The sequence below is a fragment of the Microcaecilia unicolor genome, chromosome 1 (assembly GCF_901765095.1).
Source record: "Microcaecilia unicolor chromosome 1, aMicUni1.1, whole genome shotgun sequence".
NCBI lineage: Eukaryota > Metazoa > Chordata > Amphibia > Gymnophiona > Siphonopidae > Microcaecilia > Microcaecilia unicolor.
This window is the reverse complement of record NC_044031.1, coordinates 465,890,728-465,916,539: the sequence shown is the minus strand read 5'-3', so window position 1 is coordinate 465,916,539 and position 25,812 is coordinate 465,890,728. Positions and strand designations below refer to the sequence as shown.

The following is a 25,812-nucleotide window of genomic DNA, read 5'->3' as shown; positions in this document are numbered from 1 at the left end:
GTTTCATCCCTGGTTGATACACCTCTATGAATTTATGTAAGGTTATGATGGCTTCGCATGATAAGGGAAAAGTTAAACCAAGCGGTTATTGTCAGCTTAGATTTTGTGAAGGTTTTGACACTGTCCTCTGGCCGTATTTGTTCTGGGCCTTAGAAAGATTTGGCCTCAATAGACACTTCATGACGTGGGTCCACATGCTGTATACTGCCCCTCAAGTGTAGTTGATTATTAATGGGAAGTTGTCCCTCCCTTGAGTTTGCGAGGGGGAACATGTAAGGGTTGCCCTCTCTCACATTGCTTTTTCTTTTAGCTTTGTAACCCCTGTCTGCACGGATTAGGCAGGAGCCAGATATTCAGGGTATATGGATTGGGGGATTGGAGAACCGACTGAGTATGTTTGCTGATGATATGCTTTTGTATGTGAATAGGGCACCTGAGAATCTGGTTAAGTTCCTGGATTTGGTTCATCAGTTAGTACTTTCTCTGGACTCCCTGTCAATTGTGCCAAGTCAGATGTCATGCCTCTGCAGGGTAATGGGGGAGTGAGTTGGTATAGTCGGCTCCCGATCAAGTCTATTACACACATCATAAAGTATTTGGATACTTTTTTAAATCTTTCATTTTCGGTGATGTAATATAGTGGATGGTATTGCTAAAATCAAATCTCTTTGCCAGAAAAGGACAGAGCTTCCATGGTCTCTTTTGGGTAGGGTGGTCCTTATTAAGATGATCACGATGCCTAAGCTGCTTTACCAGTTACAGGCCCTACCCATTTGGGTTCAGCATAGAAAGGAAATTACTTAAAAAACTATTTTTTGTAAATTTATTTGAAGGGGATGGACGGTTTGTATTGGCTAATCTAAATTAATATTGGATACGACACGGGGCGGAGTCAACTTTCCGGATCTCCATATTTATAATACGGTGGTGTTGTTGCATTGGATTCATGAAATGGTGATGGAGTGCAGAAATTTCTCTCTCTTACCTGGCGGTCCAGATATTAACCATATTCCTCAATTGACTTACTGCATGGAGACCCTCCTAATAACAGGGACTATCAGGGGAGGCTCAAATTATTGTGACCATTTAGACAGGCCTGGAAGTGCTGGAGGATGCGACTGGAGGGAAATAGCACAAGCATCTTGATTTTTCGGTCATGGGTAATTCAGTCTTTCCTTCGGGGGGTGGGAGTGTCCAGCTTTCAGCTATGGGACCATTGTGACTGCTTGGCCTTTTATCAGTTGCTGCAGGGAGGGGAGGAAGGATTTCCCTCATTTGACCAACTTCAGCGGAGGTGGGATCTTCCCCATAACCACCGATGGGCTTTTTTTCAGGCCCATTACTATTTTGATTGTTTAACCTGCAAGTATGGTAATGCATAGGCTCCTATCAAATTGGATGCCCAATTTGCTTCTGTTCCCCCCTTCTTTAACAGCCTTTTGACTTGGACCCACATGATGTGGGATACCTTGGATAGACAGGGCATCCTTAAACTTTGGGAGCGACGGCGAGAGGACCTGGGGCAGGATTTCGCTGATACACTTTTACCTGACCTTTTTAGTTTCTACCGTCTCTTTTTTAAAAACTGTGGAACTCCGGGAGACACTGAATATTACACAGAGTGTAAATTGCTAGGGCACAAGGAGTCATCTGAAAATGTGGGATGATGATAGTTGTATCAAATGTAAGACTCATCTGGGTGCTTTGTTACATTCCTTCTTGGAGCGTCCAAAACTTACTCTGTAGGCTCCGGCTCTACATGCCTTGAAAACCACTATCCAGCAGGAGGTGTCATGGGAATATAGTGTGTTGCTCCTGAGATTTTCACAGCCCTTGCTAGATCGGGGTTTGTCTCCCATTACATGCAAGTTTATCTGCATTGCTCTAGTCTTGCTTAAAAAACTTATTTTACAGTTTTGGACTCCGGAGGATAGCCCTGCTGTGGAGCTTTGGTACTGAAAAATGAGGGATGGTGCGGCATTCGAGATCAGGCGAGAGGCGACAGAAGCCGGACCGAAGTCGCTATATATACCTCTGGTCTCAATATAAAACTAAGGCATTACCGTAGTTTTGTTATTCCACTGGCTGGTTTGCAGTTACTTGTTTTACGATACTGTTTTCCTTGGTGTCCCTTTGAGGTATGCATATGGTTGTGTGTGCTGAGAGTGTGTGTAGATGTCTCTTGGAACACAGAAAATGCACAATCTCTGAGGATTGTTAAGCGAGTATGCTAGCATAAAGACCAATCCAAAGATTTTGAACATTGAAATAAACTTACGGCCAACCCCAAATCGCAGTCGCCTGGATTCGTTGTTATGCATCATTCACACAACAAGCACAGTCTTGCGCACATCTTTCAAATCAAAGGGATGGACAGAATAGGAGAAAGAAAAAAAAAGGTGAGAAAAAACAGTACAGAATATAGAAAGACAGAAACGAAGGTTTGACCACAAATAGAGATCAGCATAGACAAGGGCAGAGAAGCAGGTGTGTTAGGTCAGTGCAAGGCATGAAGACATTCAGGGAAGAAAGTAAAAAGACAGAAGAATAGAGGAGTATTTAAAGTAGGGGTGAGAACGGACAGAACATTGGTGCCCAATACCCCTGAAGTGGGCAGTGTCCGTGATAGGGGAAAAATGAAGGAATAACAGCAGGGAGATTGGGGAAGGAAAGATGAGAAAAAAAAAGAGAAAAAAGTGAGAGAAAGATAACATAGAACATTTGAACGCACAAAATAAGTATCCCCTCTTGCGTTCAAATGGGGGTTAAGAAAGGAAGCGAGTATGGACAGCGTTCGGGGTCCACCACTGTTTTAATTCCCCCCTCTTGGACCTCTTTCTGACTCCAGATCACACGGGGGACTAAAGATACCTATTTTACATAACAGGTTCTGTATGGTTTCTCCAACCTCCATTGTCACCCAATCACAAGGAGGTCTGCTCTGGGTTTGCATTAGGGGCTGTAATCGAAATCTAATTCCCATAACTACTGCTTTCTGTCTTCCTGGATCTAGGTATACTCTGGGCCATTTATGTTCCCAGATAATGCCTATTAAAAATCTGTCTAAGTTTCTCCAGAGACTGAGTGTATGTGATGTGCCTTGTAAGCTAAAGGTAAGGTAAAGAGAAGATAGAATAAAGACAGAGATAAGTTTAAATAGATAGATACATTTTATTTCTTACCCAAAGACAAGTCTTCAAGTTGGTACAAATACAGACATCAGACTTTAATCAGGTACATTCAGCAGACAGATTCTTGGTACAACCGGACAGAGCTTCGCCGTCTGACGGAAGCGTTGGGGAGGATTCCAAAGCTATGGCAAATTGTCCCCTCTTTTATACACAAACCTCTCCATAGAAGTCAATGGTGAGATACCTAGCTCTCAATTTCTGAGATGATACTTTCCCACGCAGTCTTATCAGCATGTTTTGGGAAGCGTTGAGATAACAGTTCCACATCTCTCTGTGTCGCAATACTTTTCACACCATCTTAAGAACTCTGTATAACCTCTGTAGCCTTCTATACAAAACTAATAGACTCCATTTTGTTCATCTGATTTAAAGTGACAGTTGTACCAGTTTGTGTTAGGACTCATTGTTCAGACCTGCTTTTTACAGATTCTGAAATATTAAATCATGTACCTGTTATTTGGCCTAGTCAGTACTTCTTCAGTTATTTTAGCTGTTAAAGGTATGTAAATTGACCCATCACTATTCCAGTGGATGGATCCCAAGCGGGGACGCATATTAACTTACAGGAAAAGCAAGTCCTTGCGCAGCCAGTCATAGATTTTTAAACCTAGCTGGTATTTTTACAGCCTGAGTCCTAAAATCTGGCCTTCCCACCCTTCCGGTGGATCCAGTGAGGGTCTCTTGCTGTACTATAATTATACAGTATGAAGGATGTGTGAGGACTGGTTCTGCATGTTCTTGGGTTACATATATATATATACATTATTATTATTATTTATTGCACTTGTATCTCACATTTTCCCACCTATTTGCAGGCTCAATGTGACTTACAGAGATCTGTTATGGCATCGCCGAAACAGAGAAGGAATACACTTGGTGTTACAAAGGGATAAAGAAGACAAGGGGATCAGGTTATGCAGTTATACAGTGAGACATTCTGAATAAAGGAGTGTAAGGGTTGTGTTCTAGTCATTATGGGTTTTCGTGGTAGGCTTTGTTAAAGAGATAGGTTTTCAAAGCTTTGCGGAAGCTATTTAATTCGGTGATCGTTTTCAAGTGAGTTGGTAGTGCATTGCACATCTTCGTGCTCATGTAAGAGAAGCTGGACGTATGTGTTAGTTTGTATTTGACCCCTTTACAGCTGGGGAAGTGTAGGTTGAGAAAGGTGCGAGAGGATCGTTTGGCATTTCTAGATGGGAGGTCCACAAGATCTAGCATGTAGGTCGGGGCATCTCCATAAATGACCTTAGTTAATTGGAAGGCTGGGCATACAAATAGCAGATGAAATTTAATGTGGACAAATGAAAAAGTGATGCACATTGGTAAAAATAATCCAAAACACAGTTACCCAGTGATGTGCTGGAGCCGGCTCGCACCGGCTCGCAAGAGCCGGTTGTTAATCTTTCAACCGACTTGCGAGCCGGTTGTTAAATATAGCGAGCCGCCTCTGGCTCTCCTCCCTCCCTCCGGATCCTCCCCGACGCCTTGTTCTTCTAATTCTTCGGGGCAGGCAGTCTTGCCTGCCCGCTGCCAGCTCACACTCCCCCACTGCCGATTTGTGCTTTAAAAATGGCCGCCGAGACTTCCAGAAGCGGCCTCGCGAGACTTCTGAAGTCTCGGTGGTCATTTTGAAACGCGAATCGGAGTCGGACGGCAGCGGGGGAGAGTCAGCTGGCAGGCAAGACTGCCTGCCCCGAAGAATTAGAATGACGAGGCAGGTAGACCCAAAGCATACTTGGGGTGAGAGTGAGGGTGCTGTCTATGTTTGGGGGGGGGAGGGGAAGTTGGGTGGAGGAATTGGAAGGGATTTTTGTGACGTTTGGAGGGTAGGGGGGATTAGAAGGGGTTTGCATGATGTTTCTGGGTGTGGGGAGAGAGGGAGATTGGAATCTTGGGGGAGGGGACGTTGGGACCCGGGGGGGTGACGTTGGGACCCGGGGGGGGGGGGGAGTTGGGTGGAGGAATTGGAAGGGATTTTTGTGACGTTTGGAGGGTAGGGGGGATTAGAAGGAGTTTGCATGATGTTTCTGGGTGTGGGAGAGAGGGAGATTGGAATCTTGGGGGAGGGGGACGTTGGGACCCGGGGGAGTTGGGTGGAGGAATTGGAAAGGATTTTTGTGACGTTTGGAGGGTAGGGGGGATTAGAAGGGGTTTGCATGATGTTTCTGGGTGTGGGAGAGAGGGAGATTGGAATCTTGGGGGAGGGGGACGCTGGGACGGGGGGGGGAGTTGGGTGGAGGAATTGGAAGGGATTTTTGTGACGTTTGGAGGGTAGGGGGGATTAGAAGGGGTTTGCATGATGTTTCTGGGTGTGGGAGAGAGGGAGATTGGAATCTTGGGGGAGGGGGGCGTTGGGACCCAGCCAGATATTCTTAACAGGTCCCGACTGAATATCAGATGGTCAGTATTTAAAAAAAAAAGTGCTAACTGCTGCAGGCTCAATATTGACTTTGAGCTTTTGGAAATAGAAGTAAATAGCAGAGAGAGTGATCCCAGGGGCCCATGGAGGGCATGGGAGAGGAGGATCGCTGGGTATGGGTGCATGCAGGACAGGGGGAGAGAAGGGTCCCTGGACATGGGTGAATGGAGGGCAGGGGAGAGAGAAGAAATACTGGACATAGATGGAGGGGAGGGAAGAGTGAGGAAGGAGATGTTGAGGGGAAAGGAAGAGAGGAGAAAAACTGCACATGGATGAAGAAAATAGGCAGAAGCTGAGGACCCGAAATGAAGAAGAAATAAATGGTAAGGAAGCCCTGGAAACGGAGTTAAGAGGACAGATAGCAGCAGAATCGGATACTGGGCCAGCATGATCAGAAAAACAGTCACCAGACAAAAAAGGTAGAAAAAAATCATTTTATTTTCATTATAGTGTTTGGAATATGTTCACTTTGAGAATCAGGTGCTCAACATTAAAAGTTTATATTTATTTACGGCATTTATGGCATTTTATCGCACATTAAACATGAATTAGATTGGAACCTGGGATCATTTAATTTTTTTTTTCCTGGAGGAATGCATTGCCACCCCCCCCCCCCCCCCACCCGGCTCTCTCCCTGGCTATAGCCAGCTCTGCAATTGGGGGGGGGGGGGGGGCGCAGAGGGGGACCAGGGAGAGAGCCTGTTGTTAAACATTTACCAGCACACCACTGCAGTTACCTGATGTTAGGTGCCGACTCCTAAAGTGGAACCTAAGAAAAAGGTCTAGGTGTCATCATGGACAATACATTGCTCTCTTTTGCTCGGTGTACAGCGGCAGCCAAAAAATCAAACAGAATGCTAGGAATTATTAGGAAAAGGATTAAGAAAATACTATAATACCTCTCTATCACTCCACAGTGCAACCTGACCTTGAGTACTGTGCGTAATTCTGGTCGCCGTATCTCAAAAAAGATACAGTGGAATTAGAAAAGGTTCAAAGAAGGGCAACCAAAATGATTAAGGAAATGGCTGAGGGGGGATATGATAGAGGTCTACAAAATCCTGAGTGGTGTAGAATGGGTAAAACGAATCGATTGTGTATTCTTTTGAAAAGTAATAAGATTAGGGGAACACTCAATGAAATTACATGGTAATACTTTTAAAATGAATAGGAGGAAATATTTTTTCACTCAACAAATAGTTAAGCTCTGGAACTCATTGCCAGAGGATGTGATAACAGTGGTTAGAATATCTGGATTTAAGAAAGGTTTGGACAATTTCCTGGGAAAAAAGTCCATAGTCTGCTATCGAGACAGACATGGGAAAGCCATTGCTGTCCCTGGAATTTGTTGCATGGAATCTTGCTACTATTTGGGATTCTGCCAGGTACTTGTGACCTGGATTGACCACTGTTTGAAGTAGAATACAAGGCTAGACCATCGGTCTGACCCAGTATGGCTATTCTTATGTTCTTATGTTTGTATATGCAAAAACATTCTTATGCATACAAGGTACACAAAAATATGCTGAGGGATAAACACAGCACACACACAAACATTGCTAAACTTTGATTAAAAATGAAAACGAATCAAAATTTCTTTTGGCTGTGCACATTCCTATGAAAAAGCATAACATTAGTCAAATATATCCTAAATAATAATCAAACTTTCTGAATTAATATAAATGGTTTTACCTGAAGACTAGGGTGGCTGCTATAAACCAGTAACGTTTTCACAACCTGAAGATGGCCTTTGTTGACAGCAATATGGAGTGGAGTCTGTCTGCGCTTGTTGCGAGCATTCAGATCTGAACCACCCCTGTGTAAGACTTCAATAACCGCGCCTTCATCACCAAAAGCTGCATGATGTACTGCTCGGTCTCCATCTTTATCCTGAGTAGAGAGGTGTGATAGACGTGTTAGTCCACTTTTAAAGGTAATCAATAGAAATAAAACAAAATAAAACATGGAAAAGAAAATAAGATGATACCTTTTTTATTGGACATAACTTAATACATTTCTTAATACATTTCGAAGGCTGCCCTTCTTCGTCAGATCGGAAATAAGCAAATGTTGGTAGATGACAGTATATATAAGTGAAACATCAAGTATTTCAGTGACAATCTAACAGGATGGGGGTGGATAGGTGAAAGACAGGAAGAGTCAGGTGGATGAGGGACAGGGAGATATGCATAGAGACAGGAGGGTGACAAAGCAGTATACATTTATGGTTTATAATGGGTTAGAAAACCCAGATCTTTGTTAAGTCCTGTCTGGTGGGTGTAAAAGTATTTAATCATTCTGACTTCAAAGGTCTTACGTTCCTGTATTGTTTTAAAGTTCCCTTTCAGGACTCTTACCATGAAATCACTGGTACAGTGTTCTGGTTTTGTAAAGTGCTGCCCCACAGGCGTGACATCTTTTTTGGTACTAGCATTTTTCATATGGTGTCTATGTAAATTAAATCTTTTCTTTAGCATCTGACTTGTTTCTCCAATGTAGCAGCCTTCCTTGCATTTTTTTTTTACACTGAATGATATATACCACATTGGAAGATGAGCACGTGAAAGATTCCTTAATGTTGAATATTTTTCCTTTGTGAATGAACATGGGGTCCTGTGAACTGTTTTGGCATACTTTGCAGCTGAATATATTGCAAGGATGTGTGCCATTCTTTTCTTTTTGAGTCTGTGTTGGGAGCTTACTTCAAATTAGCTTGTGTTTTAAGTTGGGTGGCTGTCGGAAGGCCAGCACTGGTGGGGATGGGAATATCTCTTTCAGTAACCTTGGAGTCATCTTTGACTCCGCTCTCTCCTTCTCTGCTCATATTCAGCAGATTGCCAAAGCTTGTCGTTTCTTTCTCTGTAATATTAACAAAATTCACCCTTTCCTTTCCGAGGACGCTGCCAGGGCCCTTACCCACACCCTTATCACCTCTCGCCTAGACTACTGCAATTTGCTTCTCGCTGGTCTCCCGCTCAGCCATCTATCTCCTCTTCAATCTGTCCAAAACTCTGCTGCGCGTCTTATATTCCGCCAGAGTCGCTATACTCACGTTAGCCCTCTCCTCAAGTCGCTTCACTGGCTCCCTATCCGCTTCCGCATACGGTTCAAACTTCTGCTTTTGACCTACAAGTGCATCCACTCCGCAGCTCCTCAGTACCTTTCCGCTCTCCCTACACTCCTCCCTGTGAACTCCGTTCGCTGGGTAAATGTCTCCTGTCGTCCCCCTTCTCCCCCACTGCTAACTCCCGGTTCCGTTCCTTCTATCTCGCTGCTCCCTATGCCTGGAATAGACTCCCTGAGCTACTACGTCAGGCTCAGTCTCTGGCTGTCTTCAAGTCTAGGCTTAAAGCCCACCTCTTTGCTACTGCTTTCGACTCCTAACCATGACTCTCTTACTCAACACCCTCACTTATCACCCCTGAAATTTCCCCACCCCTAGCTGTCTGTTCGTCTGTCCAATTTAGATTGTAAGCTCTGTTGAGCAGGGACTGTCTTTTTCATGTTGATTTGTACAGCACTGCGAAAGTCTAGTAGCGCTATAGAAATGTTTAATAGTAGTAGTAGTAGTAATTCATCCTCCTGGAGTAGAGGCTGCAGATCTTTTAATATTTTTCTTAATTTTTCCAGCTCTGGGTTGTATGTCACTATAAGGGGGATTCTGTCTGTGGCTTTTTTTTTTTTGTACTGTAGCAGATTTTCTCTGGGTGTTTTGAGGGAGGAGGCAATATTCTTGGAGACTATTTTGGGGTTGTAGCCTTTCTGTTTGCAGGATGCAGTCAGGATTTCAAGGTGTCTGTCTCTGTCCCCTGGGTCAGAGCATATACGGTGGTATCTTATGGCTTGGCTGTAAATAATGAATCTTTTTGTATGTGACGGGTGGAAGCTGGAGTTGTGGAGGTAGCTGCATTTGTCTGTGGGTTTCTTGTATATGGATGTTTGTATATAGCCATCGCTGATTGAGACTATGGTGTCCAAAAATTGACTTTTCTGGGGAGTAGTCAATTTTGAATCTGATTGTAGGATGGTATGTATTGAAGGAATTGTAAAATTGTTTCAGAGTTTCTTCCCCCTAAGTCCAAATCATAAAAATGATACCTTCTACTCCCATGCAGCACAGTCATACGCCCGTTTAGACAGGTTGTGGGTGCATCGAAATAGCTGGCATATGGTGGGGGAGGCTGAGATAGAGGCCATTCAAATTTCAGATCATGCGCCAGTATGGATTAGGCTTAAGGGGCTGGGTCAAGGGGAGTGGAGGAGCAGGTGGAAGGTGGATGATTCACTTTTGGGGGATGAGAAAGTGAGGGAAGACATTAAGTTGACTATTCATGGATTTTGTTGCTTTAATGATAATGGTGAGGTCACAGAAGCGGTATTGTGGGATGCATTGAAAGCGGTGGTGCGGGGAACTCTGATCAAGTGGGGGCCCGCAGGAAGAGGGAAAAGGGACAGCGTTCCTTAGACCTTCACTCGCGCTTCGTGTATTTGGAAAAATTGCACAAACGAAAGCCCACATTGCAGGTATGGGAGGAACTTTAAAAAATTAAGGGCGAATTAAGTAGACTTTATGAGAACTAAGCTTAAACAACAATACTTTGAGTTTGCTAATAAATCCAAGTGCAATGCAAGCCAAGTATTTAAGGGCTAGAAGAGTTAAATCCCTTATTCAAAAGATGAGGGATGGTAGGGGAGGATGGAGCTATGCTGATTCTGAGATAGCAAGCTGTTTTTAGAAGTACTATCAAGAATTACATAAGGTCCCGGCGGAGGAACCGGAGGTAGACATAGCTAGTTATTTAGATCAGGTGCAATTGCAACAATTAAGTAAATCAGAAAGAGCACAACTTGGGGAACCCATTAGGCTGGGGGAAGTGCAGGGGGTGATTAAGAGGCTTCCGAACGGGAAGGTTCCAGGGTTGGATGGGTATTCGGCACGGTTTTACAAATGTTTTGTAGGTGAACTAGGGGATCTTTTGGTTCGGGTAGGTAACGGTGTTTTGGAGGGTAAGGAGTTCCTAAAATCTATGTTAGAGGCAGGGGTGACTGTCTTGCCTAAACCGGGGAAGGACCCAGTGGTGTGTGGCTCTTACAGGCCTATTTCTTTGCTGAATGTGGTTGCAAAGATCATGGCCAAGATTTTGGCTAACAGGTTGGGAACGGTTCTACCAAAGCTAATTCATAGGGACCAGTGGGGGTTTGTGCCAGGAAGGCAGGTAGGGGACAATATTAGGCGTATCCTACACTTGATATGGGAAACGCAAAGAAGTGTACCTGGTACGGCCTTGTTGGCCATAGATGCAGAAAAGGCCTTTGACCGGGTAACCTGGGGGTTTCTGAAGGAAGTTCTGAAACGGATGGGAGTGGGCAAAAATTTTAGTACTTGCTTGGCAGCCTTATATAAGGACCCGAGGGCTTGCCTTGATATTAATGGTAGTTACACCACCTTCTTGCCCATTTGTAGAGGAACTAGGCAGGGGTGTCCTTTGTCACCTCTGCTCTTTGCAATATACATTGAGCCTCTAGCGGAATTGGTGCGTCAACATCCAGATATTAGAGGTATAAAGGTGGAGGAGGGGGAACACCGTATTGCTTTGTTTGCGGACGATGTATTGCTTTATGTGGTGGATCCAGGGAGGACGTTGCCTATGATACTACTACTATTTAACATTTCTAAAGCGCTGCTAGGGTTACGCAGCGCTGTACAATTTAACAAAGAAGGACAGTCCCTGCTCAAAGGAGCTTACAATCTAAAGGACAAAAATGCAGTCAATCAAATTGGGGCAATCTGGATTTCCTGGATAGAGGTCCAATGGTTAGGTGCCAAAAGCGACATTGAAGAGGGGCTTTAAGCAAGGATTTGAAGATGGGCAGGAAGGGGGCTTGGCGTATGGGCTCAGAGAGTTTATTCCAAGCATAGGGTGAGGCGAGGCAGAAAGGGCGGAGCCTGGAGTTGGCAGTGGTGGAGAAGGGTACTGAGAGGAGGGATTTGTCCTGTGAGCGGAGGTTACGGGTAGGGGTGTAGGGGAAGATGAAGGTAGAGAGGTAATGGGGGGCTGCAGATTGAGTGCATTTGTAGGTTAGTAGGAGAAGCTTGAATTGTAAGCGGTACCTGATCGGAAGCCAGTGAAGTGACTTGAGGAGAGTGGTGATATGAGCATATCGGTTTAGGCGGAAGATAAGACGGGCAGCAGAGTTCTGAACGGATTGAAGGGAGGATAGATGGTTAAGAGGGAGGCCAGTGAGGAGCAGCTTGCAGTAGTTAAGGCGAGAGGTGATGAAAGAGTGGATGAGAGTTCGGGTGGTATGCTCGGAGAGGAAGGGGCAAATTTTGCTGATGTTATAGAGAAAGAAGCAACAGGTTTTGGCGGTCTGCTGGATATGGGCAGAGAAGGAGAGGGAGGAGTCGAAGGGAGGATATTAAAGATCCTTTGGGAATTTGAAAAACATGCAGGCTTGTGGGTTAATATGGATAAAAGCAAGCTGCTGGTGATCTCTTTGACTCATGGTGAGGAGGAAGTTTTTCTTCACTCAACGCGTGGTTAAGACTCTGGAATTCGTTGCCGGATAAGGTGATTGGGGCAGTTGGCTTAGCAGAGTTTAAAAAAAGGTTAGACGGCTTCCTGGAGGAAAAGGACATAGAATGTTATTGAATGGATGTAGGAATAATCCACTATTTCTGGGATGGGTGGGACGAAATGCTTGTTCTTTTGGCCGATGTCGGAGACAGAGTGCTGGGCTCGATGGACCCTTGGTCTGTCCCAGCATGGCGATGCTTATGTCTTATGTCTTAAATGGGCCAAGCATAGCATCCGATACTTGGGGATTCAGATACTTAAACAACTTCAGGGCTACATATTACAGTTTATTTGGGGTGGCAGACACCCTAGGTTGGCCAGACGGGTGTTATGGGGGCCCTGGAGCGGGAGGGCAGAGCGGTGCCTAATATTGAGTGGTACTATATGGCAGCTCAGCTGTGGCTGATATTGGACTGGGAGAAGGGGAAACTGAAGCCAGCTATTCAGGTGGAGCAGTCATACTACCCTAACCGAGCCCTGAGTTCGTATTTGTGGACAACTGAGGGCACAATGAAGGCGTTGATGGGAATACATAATCGATACATAAGGCATTTAATGGGGTTGTGGGGGGAAGTGCGTAGAAGATGGGGACAGAGGGATAGGGTGTCTTCTCGCGCGTCCATGTGATGGGAACCCAAATTTGGGGCAGGGATAGAGAATGCCACATTTGGGAGGTGGAAGCAGGTAGGGTTATGGTGTTTTAGGGATGTGCTGCAGGGAGGTAGGGTGAAGAGGTTTGAGACGCTGCGCTCTACATATGACCTGCCCGAAGGAGATGTGTTTTCCCACTTACAAGTACAGCATTTTGTGGGGACTTTGGGATAGAGTGGGGAGGCACCTCAAGAGATGGAAAGCCTGGAAAACCTGTGGATGATGTTGAAAAACGTGCCCAGACCCATCTCGGTGATGTATAAATTTTTTCGGGGATGGGATCCACAACCATTTAAGGTTCCAGGGGGCATGGGAACGGGATTTACATTGTAGCTTTACTGATCAAGAATGGGAAATAATCTGTGGGGAGGTCCAAAAGGCTTCAGTATGTGTCTTGGTGCAGGAAAATGCTTATAAGGTGCTCACTCGATGGTACTACACACCGGAGAGATTGGGGCGGATGTACCCGGGTAACCAGATGTATGTTGGAGGTGTGGGGGGCAGTCGGGTACATTCCTGCATATATGGTGGACTTGTCCTAGGGTAGTTCCCTTTTGGCAGGTTATGAAGGCTTTGTTGAAAGTGATGGGTACATCTTTGGTGTGCAGTCCCTCGGTGTGCCTTTTGGGCCTGCATAATGAGAAGGACTCTTGGGAGCAGAGCAAATGGATGCATTGGGGATTGGCAGCAGCTAAATGTCTTATACTGCAGAGCTGGAAATCAATAGATCCCCCCGACACTGGGTGACTGGAAATGCAAAGTGGGACAATTAATAACCATGGAACGCCTTACGGCATAAGACGTAAAGGGGGGGGGGGGGTGGAATCGACTTCAACAATGTCTCGCATGACTTTAAGACGGTTGAGCTCTGGGAGAATGGGGGGGTGCGGAGGGGAGAGAGAAAGTTGGTCTTAAAGGCTTGGGGACATTCCCAAGTATTGTTGTGGTTCATTAGGGTTGGGGAGTTGGGGAGGGGATAGCTGGTTGGGGATACTGTACTGTTTTCTTGCAGAATGACAACTGAAGACAGAAATATTGCTGGTATGCTTTAGGTGGGGAACCATGTATACTAAACATGTATAGGTTCAGTGGGTGTGGAAACAAAAACATTGTTGATTAATGTATGTCAGTTTCTGCGAGGCTTGCAGTGATTAAGTTATTTCTAATAAAGTGTGAATTGGATGTGTTAAAATCACAATAAAATATTTAAAGTGGAAAAAAATGTGGTAATAGAGACTGGATGAAAAATGGAAGGGAAAAGAAGGTGGCGTAGAGTGAGAAAGGAGAAATGGGACAGCTAAGGGGGTGACAGGAGGAGATGGAAAGTTGAAAAACAGATGGAGGAATGGAGAGTAAGGGTGAAATTTGATTAGGGAAAGAAAGAAAGAAAGAAAGAAAGAAAGAAAGAAAGAAAGAAAGAAAGAAAGAAAGAAAGAAAGAAAGAAAGAAAGAAAGAAAGAAAGAAAGAAAGAAGAAAGAAGAAAGAAAGAAAGAAAGAAAGAAAGAAAGAAAGAAAGAAAGAAAGAAAGAAAGAAAGAAAGAAAGAAAGACATACTGAGAGGATGGAAAAAGACAGGAGTAAAGGGGATAAAGGACAAATGAACAGCTGCCACTGGAAAGAGTTAACAGAAGACAGACAGGATAGCATAAAACAGAAACTGGAAAAACATGAATGGAAAATAAAATTCCCAGACAAAATAGGTAGAAAAAAAAGTATTTTATTTTGATTTATTAGCTGGAATAAGTTAGATTTGGGAAATAAAGGTATCAACCATAAAAAATAATAAAAAAAATACTTCACAAGCTCCACAGGCTTAAATAAATCACAGGCTGGTATATAATATTAATTAACTTGTATGGTTTGGCAACAACAAAAGAGGATTGATCCTTGATAAAGCTGCTAGTCGGTGAAACATGAGTCACATCAGACTGAAGAGACCCACTAGTCGTATTATATTGAAGAATTTGTTTGAAAAGAAAGAAGAGTAACGTTTTCACATGAAACATAGTCATACACTAAAGAAACAGTAAAAAAAAAAAAAATATGAATTAAACCGTCTGATCCCCATACTGTGGTCCAAAAATCTTTCACTACAAGTTGTTTAGATACAAGCTACTTTCTAACTTTGACTGATTTAAGTTTTGGGAAATATGCATTATGGATGTCTTTGTAGTTTGTTCACAACAGGAAATTAATTTCTGTTTTTATTTTTTCCAAGTTTGACTTCTTGGGGTTCCCAGTTCAATTTTTGTCAAATTTCTACATCTAACTTGTGAGGGTCTGTATGTATTTTGCGTTTGACCAAGGCGTGGTATTGTTTGCATGTAGTTTCTGTGTAAAATGCTGTAGCAGTCCCAACTCTTCTGTTTTACCAGTAGTAGAACTATTGGTGTTGTAGGGCTCAGTATAATATTTGTGGTGATGCCTATTCATGGGTAGGGTTCAAGCTATTTGAATCACAAGAATTAGTACCAATATATGTTGAGTTAGGATTTTTTTCAGGTTTTGTATTATTTCACAATGCGCCTGGTAGTGGACAGATTTATACTGCTATTACTCAAATAACATGAAAATAAGAATGTTTTTTGTACAGTAACCTGCACCTGTTAAGGGGAGATAGGGTTTTTGTGGATGCACAGCATGTTTACATTTAATTCATAAGAACTGCCATACTGTATCAGACAAAGATCCACAAGAGTCATGTATGCAGTGTGTCACAAACATAGTATGCCAGGTGTATTCCAACTGAAAAAGGTTAAGAACTGGTTTAATGCAGTTCCCCACAACAGAACCAGCCTTCACAGTAATAACTGACCAGCAATGATCTTACCTCATATTTTACCAGCAAAAATAAGCAGTTGAACTAAGTATCTCACCAGCTAAATTAAAACACTTCCCTAGCCCTCTTCCTCCCCCTCCCCCCTCCAAATGCATAACTATCTGGGGACTTATTCAACCAGGCAACAAAGGATAACTCTCCTGAAAGACATAGAGCTGACATCCTACCTTCCTCAATCCTTGCCTAGCAAGAATAAGCCACTAAAAATTAAACTTCCCTTGTGGAAAGGAAACTGCCAATAGCACTAAGTTCTAAAGTGTGGCCCCTACTGAAAGAAAGCTCCCTTGATCAGAATAAGCTGAAAACCTAACAGTAAGTATCTAACATCCCTTTCCTGGGAAAGTTTATAAAACAGTCCATATTCAACTCAAGAACTGGCTACAAAAAAAAAAAAAAAAAGAAAACTGGATAGACCCATTTCAATCTGGATTCAGACATGGGTATGTTTCTCTAGGTGATAGTCTCCATATAAACAGTGACAGGGAAATGACCTGATACTAGTCCCACTGAATTTCTCAGCAGCCGTCAATATGGCTAACAAAAGGTATTGGTAACACTGCATTATTCAAATCCAATCTGTCAAACCAATAATCAGTTCTGCTCAAGAATACTCCACCATGGACACTGAACTATGGGGGTACCACAGGGATCCATACACTGTAATTTCTATTATTTTCTTCCCCAGTTTTTTCAAAATTACAAGTGTTTTCTTCTAGATAGAGCCTCTGAGGTTGCTCTCATCTCCTGAGATAACATGAAAGCAAACATTTACATTTAACAAATACTTACCTCAGCTTCAATATCAACATTATGCTTCAAAAGTAATTTCAAAATGTCAACATGTCCATTTTGACTGGCTGCTTGCATAGCAGTATGTCCAGCACACTGCCCATTCACCTGAAAAAGAATGTATATAATAAATATTACTGAAGAGTTAGGGTGCTAATGAATACAAATATTGATGTCAAATACATTTAGAATGTTTGCAAATGACTACAAATACTTTTATACTCAAAAGTTCTCTTATGCTTGTACAATTCAGCAATAAAAACCCTTGCCACAAATTATGTTTTCTCAAATAAGAAAATTATATACACAGGTATGTGGACCAATTTTCTTATGCAGAGCTTTGCTATTTACAACCTTCCTTAAAATGAAACATCACAGAATTTTGTAAACTACATAAACAGCTTAGGATGATACCAGTAAAACATTTTCCAGCAACTGGTACAAAACATCTCTGCGTATTTTAGCCTAATTTCAAGCACAAGTTATGGCAGGATTTTTATTTATTCAGTTTCAGTGTTTGGGGGGCCTTTGATCCCTGTAGTTTCCTCCTGCTCCTCCAGGCCTCTAGGTCAATAAGAACCAGGTCTGGGATCCTAGGATGATTTCTTTCCAATCCAACCAATTCTGAATATTTTACAAAATGGTATGAAACCTAGCATGAAGTGGGGGGGGACAAACAATATTTGTTATTTTGTTACATTTGTACCCCGCGCTTTCCCACTCATGGCAGGCTCAATGCGGCTTACATATTATATACAATATAATGGCAAAAGTTTGAAAATAGGCCAAATTGGACTGGGGGTTCCAGAGATAAAAGTGACTCGATGCATTTCTATGAGAGGAGTTCCAGCTTCTGTAGAATAGAAAAATTAAAAAGAATCAGATGAAACTTGGCATGTAAGGGAAAAAAAAAACAGTAAAAAGACACTGAATTTGAAAATGGGCCAAATCAGACCAGGAGTTCCAAAAAATGAGCCCCCCTGCCCCCAAAAATGACCTAATACATTTCTGAGGGAAAAGGAGTTTCAGTTTCTGCAGCACTGAAACAAGAGTAAAAACTGTGCAAAAGGCAAACTAATAATCAACATATTGCTGAAGAGAGATGTCTTTTTAGACAATTTGACTCAGCTGGCTAAAGTCTAATCATTTCATTGTTGATGATTATATTTTCCAGCAGATATCTGGGGTAGCCACAGGGGCCACCTTTGTGCCTTCAAAAACCATTTTGTACACGGGTCATTTTGAGAAGAAATGAGTATAGTGATTTATAGTAGTAGTAGTAGTATACCCTTCTATTTTTCCTCTGTCCATGTGTGGTGTTCTCATATTGACATTTTTGTAGTATGGACAGAGTATTGACGGGATCAGTTTTCTTTTCCCCAATTTGTTGACATTACTTTTTTGGATATGAAACTGGAGTGTATTGGAACTCAGCTTTTCAACACAGTGTCCCCACGGCTTATCCAATATCCTCTCTGCAAATGCCACACCACCCGTAAACTGCACTTACTCCTAAAACTACCTCCTGCAGTGCAAACCACCCCACTCCTTACAAAAAATTTAAAAAAATCTACCCCAGCTGCACTTATGTATCCCCTCCCTCAAACATGCAAACCCCCTCCCCACCCCAGCTACCTCCCACAATACATGCCCAGCACACACAACACAGAAAAGATATTAATGGGTTTTTTTTTTTTTGGAATGGGGCAGTTTGTATGAGGTAATATTAGGGGGTGGGGCAGTTTTGGGCTGGTGTAGCAGTTGCAGAGTATATTTGAATATTGGATAACCCATAGGACATTACTAGGGTACTTAGTTAAATCGCATGGGTAGGCTGCATCAAATTGGAGGGGGTGGCACTATATATTAAACAGGGAATTGAGTCTAACAGAAAATTCAGCAGGAAACAAAGATATATACACAAACACATGCAGACTCCTTAGATGTACATACAGGGTATGTTACTATTTCTCTATTCTTTTATTTAATTTTCTTTGTTGTTAATTCTATCTGGAAACTACTTCAAGAATCAGTTTTCTTATCAATTGCTATGTGTATTTCTAAGTAACATCTGTTGTCATGGGCAAGGCCAGATTATGCCATTGGCAAACTTTGTGTTCACAAGATTAGGGGGAACCTATGAGATGTTTTCAAGATTCAGGACCTTAGAACTGTCAACTATCTGGTTTCGGTTTGTTTGTTTTTTCCAGAAGTCAGCAGAATTTGACATTTATGTCCAGAAGGCAGAATTATAGGTAATATGTCTGGACATTTTTCTCTTAGTAACCTTCACCACAGAGCACGATAAAATTACAGTTTTGAAAGCTTACTTTCAGCATAAAGGGTTTTTTTTAATGGTATGTTGCTTCAGGGTTTTTCTCGACATCGATTGGGCAACACAACTAAGAAGGAAGGTATTCCTTTTCCTTGCCCTAAAGCCACTTGCCCTTGCATTGGGAGCTTCTTAAGTTTTTTGTTTGGCTGTTTTGTATTTGTTTTTTTATGCAAATACCTTGTGACCCTTGAGGCCAACCGTTATTTATTTATTAGTGACATTTATGTCCCATATTATCCCAAACAAGTTTGAGTTCAATGTGGCTTACAACAAACAGTATAGGATACATAACACAGAATAATGCATAAGAAAGTAATTTGTTGTAAGAATCCAATTTTACAATACAGTATCATAAACATACTGGGATAACTATAGATATTAACATTTATATGTATATGTTTTTAGATTCCACACATTTGAAACAATTTTTGGTGGCAATAATTAGGGTCTGAAAGGAAAGTGGGCCGATATAAGAGAATTTTTCCCCTTTTTTTTATTTTCTTTGATTTCTTTTCTTTCCCCGCTAACATGGGCTAATAGTGATATTACTATATTGCTTCCTGGAGCTATTTCTCCAAAGGGGTTATCTTTGCACATATCATGACAGGATGAACCTCACTCCTAAGCAGGGGTATGTGGAGTATAATCTCAGTCTCTCAAAAAAGGGGAGGCGGACGGGTTTGTGAGAACAATCAGCCTGCTGTCCTCGGAGAATACCTTCTACAGGTATGTAGCATTCACTTTCTCCGAGGACAAGCAGGCTGCTTGTTCTCACTGATGGGGTATCCCTAGCCCCCAGGCTCACTCAAAACAACAAACATGGTCAATTGGACCTCGCAACGGCGAGGACATAACTGAGATTGACCTAACAATTTTTCCAACTAACTGAGAGTGTAGCCTGGAACAGAAAAAACATGGGCCTAGGGGGGTGGAGTTGGATTCTAAACCCCGAACAGATTCTGAAGCACTGACTGCCCGAACCGACTGTCGCGTCGGGTATCCTGCTGCAGGCAGTAATGAGATGTGAATGTGTGGACAGATGACCACGTCGCAGCTTTGCAGATCTCTTCAATAGTGGCTGACTTCAAGTGGGCCACTGACGCAGCCATGGCTCTAACATTATGAGCCGTGACATGACCCTCAAGAGCCAGCCCAGCCTGGGCGTAAGTGAAGGAAATGCAATCTGCTAGCCAATTGGATATGGTGCGTTTGCCCACAGCCACTCCCCTCCTGTTGGGATCAAAAGAAACAAACAATTGGGCGGACTGTCTGTTGGGTTGTGTCCGCTCCAGATAGAAGGCCAATGCTCTCTTGCAGTCCAATGTGTGCAGCTGACGTTCAGCAGGGCAGGAATGAGGACGGGGAAAGAATGTTGGCAAGACAATTGACTGGTCCAGATGGAACTCCAACACAACTTTTGGCAAGAACTTAAGGGTGAGTGCGGAGGACTACTCTGTTATGATGAAATTTGGTGTAAGGGGCCTGAGCTACCAGGGCCTGAAGCTCACTGACTCTACGAGCTGAAGTAACTGCCACCAAGAAAATGACCTTCCAGGTCAAGTACTTCAGATGGCAGGAGTTCAGTGGCTCAAAAGGAGGGTTCATCAGCTGGGTGAGAACGACATCGAGATCCCATGACACTGGAGGAGGCTTGACAGGGGGCTTTGACAAAAGCAAACCTCTCATGAAGCGAACAACTAAAGGCTGTCCTGAGATCGGCTTACCTTCCACACGGTAATGGTATGCACTGATTGCACTAAGGTGAACCCTTACAGAGTTGGTCTTGAGACCAGACTCAGACAAGTGCAGAAGGTATTCAAGCAGGGTCTGTGTAGGACAAGAGCGAGGATCTAGGGCCTTGCTGTCACAACAGACGGCAAACCTCCTCCATAGAAAGAAGTAACTCTTCTTAGTGGAATCTTTCCTGGAAGCAAGATGCGGGAGACACCCTCTGACAGACCCAAAGAGGCAAAGTCTACACTCTCAACATCCAGGCCGTGAGAGCCAGAGACCGGAGGTTGGGATGCAGAAGCGCCCCTTCATCCTGTGTGATGAGGGTCGGAAAACACTCCAATCTCCACAGTTCTTCGGAGGACAACTCCAGAAGAAGAGGGAACCAGATCTGACGCGGCCAAAAAGGAGCAATCAGAATCATGGTGCCTCGGTCTTGCTTGAGTTTCAACAAAGTCTTCCCCACCAGAGGTATGGGAGGATAAGCATACAGCAGACCCTCCCCCCAGTCCAGGAGGAAGGCATCCGATGCCAGTCTGCCGTGGGCCTGAAGCCTGGAACAGAACTGAGGGACTTTGTGGTTGGCTCGAGATGCGAAGAGATCTACCAAGGGGGTGCCCCACACCTGGAAGATCTGTCGCAGTACACGGGAATTGAGCGACCACTCGTGAGGTTGCATAATCCTGCTCAACCTGTCGGCCAGACTGTTGTTTACGCCTGCCAGATATGTGGCTTGGAGCACCATGCCGTGACGGTGAGCCCAGAGCCACATGCTGACGGCTTCCTGACACAGGGGGCGAGATCCGGTGCCCCCCTGCTTGTTGATGTAATACATGGCAACCTGGTTGTCTGTCTGAATTTGGATAATTTGGTGGGACAGCCGATCTCTGAAAGCCTTCACAGCGTTCCAGACCGCTCATAACTCCAGGAGATTGATCTGCAGATCGCGTTCCTGGAGGGACCAGCTTCCTTGGGTGTGAAGCCCATTGACATGAGCTCCCCACCCCAGGAGAGACGCATCCGTGGTCAGCACTTTTTGTGGCTGAGGAATTTGGAAAGGACATCCCAGAGTCAAATTGGACCAAATCATCCACCAATACAGGGATTTGAGAAAACTCGTGGACAGGTGGATCACGTCTTCTAGATCCCCAGCAGCCTGAAACCACTGGGAAGCTAGGGTCCATTGAGCAGATCTCATGTGAAGGCGGGCCATGGGAGTCACATGAACTGTGGAGGCCATGTGGCCCAGCAATCTCGACATCTGCCGAGCTGTGATCTGCTGGGACGTTCGCACCCACAAGACGAGGGACAACAAGTTGTTGGCTCTCGCCTCTGGGTAATAGGCACGAGCCATCCGAGAATCCAGCAGAGCTCCTATGAATTCGAGTCTCTGCACTGGGAGAAGATGGGACTTTGGATAATTTATCACAAACCCCAGTAGCTCCAGGAGGCGAATAGTCATCTGCATGGACTGCAGAGCTCCTGCCTCGGATGTGTTCTTCACCAGCCAATCGTCGAGATATGGGAACACGTGCACCCCCAGCCTGCGAAGTGCCGCTGCTACTACAGCCAAGCACTTCGTGAACACTCTGGGCGCAGAGGCGAGCCCAAAGGGTAGCACACAGTACTGGAAGTGACGTGTGCCCAGCTGAAATCGCAGATACTGTCTGTGAGCTGGCAGTATCGGGATGTGCGTGTAGGTGTCCTTCAAGTCCAGAGAGCATAGCCAATCGTTTTCCTGAATCATGGGGAGAAGGGTGCCCAGGGAAAGCATCCTGAACTTTTCTTTGACCAGATATTTGTTCAGGGCCCTTAGGTCTAGGATGGGACGCATCCCCCCTGTTTTCTTTTCCACAAGGAAGTACCTGGAATAGAATCCCAGCCCTTCCTGCCCGGATGGCACGGGCTCTACCGCATTGGCGCTGAGAAGGGCGGAGAGTTCCTCTGCAAGTACCTGCTTGTGTTGGAAGCTGTAAGACTGAGCTCCCGGTGGACAATTTGGAGGTTTGGAGGCCAAATTGAGGGTGTATCCTTGCCGGACTATTTGGAGAACCCACTGATCGGAGGTTATGAGAGGCCACCTTTGGTGAAAAGCTTTCAACCTCCCTCCGACTGGCAGGTCGCCCGGCACTGACACTTGGATGTCGGCTATGCTCTGCTGGAGCCAGTCAAAAGCTCGTCCCTTGCTTTTGCTGGGGAGCCGAGGGGCCTTGCTGAGGCGCACGCTGCTGACGAGAGCGAGCGCGCTGGGGCTTAGCCTGGGCCGCAGGCTGTCGAGAAGGAGGATTGTACCTACGCTTACCAGAAGAGTAGGGAACAGTCCTCCTTCCCCCAAAAAATCGTCTACCTGTAGAGGTAGAAGCTGAAGTCTGCCGGCGGGAGAACTTGTCGAAAGCAGTATCCCGCTGGTGGAGCTGCTCTACCACCTGCTCGACTTTTTCTCCAAAAATGTTATCCGCACAGCAAGGCGAGTCCGCAATCCACTGCTGGAGTCTATTCTCTAGGTCGGAGGCACGCAGCCATGAGAGTCTGCGCATCACCACACCTTGAGCAGCGGCCCTGGACGCAACATCAAAGGTGTCATACACCCCTCTGGCCAGGAATTTTCTGCACGCCTTCAGCTGCCTGACCACCTCCTGAAAAGGCTTGGCTTGCTCAGGGGGGAGCTTGTCCACCAAGCCCGCCAACTGCCGCACATTGTTCCGCATGTGTATGCTCGTGTAGAGCTGGTAAGACTGAATTTTGGCCACGAGCATAGAGGAATGGTAGGCCTTCCTCCCAAAGGAGTCTAAGGTTCTAGAGTCCTTGCCCGGGGACGCCGAAGCATGCTCCCTAGAACTCTTAGCCTTCTTTAGGGCCAAATCCACAACTCCAGAGTCGTGAGGCAACTGAGTGCGCATCAGCTCTGGGTCCCCATGGATCCGGTACTGGGACTCGATCTTCTTGGGAATGTGGGGATTACTTAGAGGCTTGGTCCAGTTCGCCAGCAATGTCTTTTTGAGGACATGATGCATGGGTACTGTGGACGCTTCCTTAGGTGGAGAAGGATAGTCCAGGAGCTCAAACATTTCAGCCCTGGGCTCGTCCTCCACAACCACCGGGAAGGGGATGGCCGTAGACATCTCCCGGACAAAGGAAGCGAAAGACAGACTCTTGGGAGGAGAAAGCTGCCTTTCAGGAGAGGGAGTGGGATCAGAAGGAAGGCCATCAGACTCCTCGTCAGAGAAATATCTGATGTCCTCCTCCTCCTCCCACGAGGCCTCACCATCGGTATCAGACACAAGTTCACGAACCTGTGTCTGAAGCCGTGCCCGGCTCGACTCCGTGGAACCACGTCCACGATGGGAGCGTCGAGAGGTAGACTCCCTCGCCCGCACCGGCGAAGCTCCCTCCGCCGACGTCGTCGGGGAGCCTTCCTGGGAGTCTACCGCAGTCGGTACCGCAAGCGGCACCGATGTCGGAGACCTCACCCCGGGCAAGGGGCCAGCCGGCGCCTCACTCGACGGTACCGGTGGCGCAAGCACCCCCGGTACCGGAGGGGAAGGGCGCAACAGCTCTCCCAGGATCTCTGGGAGAACGGCCCGGAGACTCTCGTGCAGAGCGGCTGTGGAGAAAGACATGGAAGTCGATACAGGTGTCGATGTCAGAGTCTGTTCCGGGCGTGGAGGCTGTTCCGGGCTGTCCAGAGTGAAACGCATCGACACCTCTTGAACAGAGGGTGAGCGGTCCTCTCGGTGCCGATGCCTGCTGGGTGCCGACTCCCTCGGCGACCCAGAGCTCTCGGTGCCGACACGGGAAGGGGACCGGTGTCGATGCTTCTTCGACTTCTTGGGACGAAGCATGTCACCGGAGCTTCCCGGCACCGACGAGGAGGACGTAGAATCCAGCCGTCGCTTCCTCGGGGCCGAGGCCGAAGAAGGTCGGTCTCGGGGAGGCTGTACCGCAGGAGCCCTCAGGGTAGGGGGAGACCCACCCGAAGGCTCACCGCCACCAGCAGGGGAATGGACAGCCCTCACCTGCACTCCAGACGAAGCACCACCGTCCGACGACATCAGCAGACGAGGAGGTCCCAGTACCACCGACGCCGCCTTCCGAAGTCTCAGCCCCGATGCAGAGGGTCGATGCCTCGATGCAATCGCAGCCGAGGATGAAGGTCTGGACGCTGGCGACGTAGATGCACTCGATACTCCCGGTGCCGATGCCGACGAAGAGCCCGAGAACAAAACGTTCCACTGGGCCAATCTCGCTAACTGAGTCCGCTTTTGTAAAAGAGAGCACAGACTACAGGCCTGCGGGCGGTGCCCAGCCCCCAGACACTGAAGACACGACGCGTGTCTATCAGTGAGCGAGATTACCCGGGCGCACTGGGTGCACTTCTTGAAGCCGCTGGGAGACTTCGATGTCATGGGCGGAAAAATCGCGCCGGCGAGATCAAAACTCGTAATGGCGAAGATGGCACCACAAAAAAGGGGAAGAAAAACTTCGAACCGAGGCCTAAAAAGGGCCTACCCCGACGACGAAAGAAAACTTCACGGGGCAAAAACTAGAAATATAGGAAGGGGAACAGACCGAAAAGGTCTCCTTCCGAATGTTTTTTTTTTTTCTTAGCAAAGTCCAAAAAAAGACGCGCGAGGTCGACTTTCGGGGCGCGAACGGCGTAAACACGACCGTACCAAGCGCGGACAAAAGAAGAATGGCCGGCACGAGCCGGTTTTGGGCGGGAAGACGGCCGCGCATGCGCGGTGCGCGGCCGCGCGTGAGGGCTAGCAAAGGCCTTTGCTAGTAAAGATTCCGATTGGAGGGGCTGCCGTGGACGTCACCCATCAGTGAGAACAAGCAGCCTGCTTGTCCTCGGAGAAATATGGTTATAGCTGTTAAAATTTATTACACGCAGGATGTAAATCAATTTGGTTCAAATTGGTATGCATGCCATGAAACAACATGGTGTTTGTTATGATCTGCATTCTGTTCCTGTACACTGATTCCTATGATATCCTGCGTGTGATAGATTTTAACACCTGTACCCATATTTATATATTGGAATCATGCTTGGCACTTTTATCTGTGTGAGAATATGTCGCCAATTCACCCCTAACCATGTGTGCTTTAGTGAGACCTCCTTGCCTGTGCCAATAGAGATACCTCCTTGGGCTCTGCTGTGACACCTGACGCAGGCGCTGGGCGCCGAAACATGGACCATGTCGGGTCCATTCAAGCATTGTATCATCAACGTATATGATTAAAGACTTTATTCCCCCTTTTTTTTGAAGGGCCTTGG

At 45.6% G+C, this 25,812-nt stretch overlaps 1 protein-coding gene across 1 annotated transcript in view; it reads right to left on the bottom strand.

Annotated features, from left to right (window-relative positions):
• The window catches only part of MIB1 (mindbomb E3 ubiquitin protein ligase 1), a 262,296-nt gene that overhangs the window by 110,104 nt on the left and 126,380 nt on the right, over nucleotides 1-25,812 (bottom strand). The window contains 2 exon segments of the mRNA XM_030213434.1: nucleotides 7,303-7,500; nucleotides 16,469-16,576. Of these exon segments, the coding sequence (XP_030069294.1) occupies nucleotides 7,303-7,500; nucleotides 16,469-16,576 (306 nt within the window).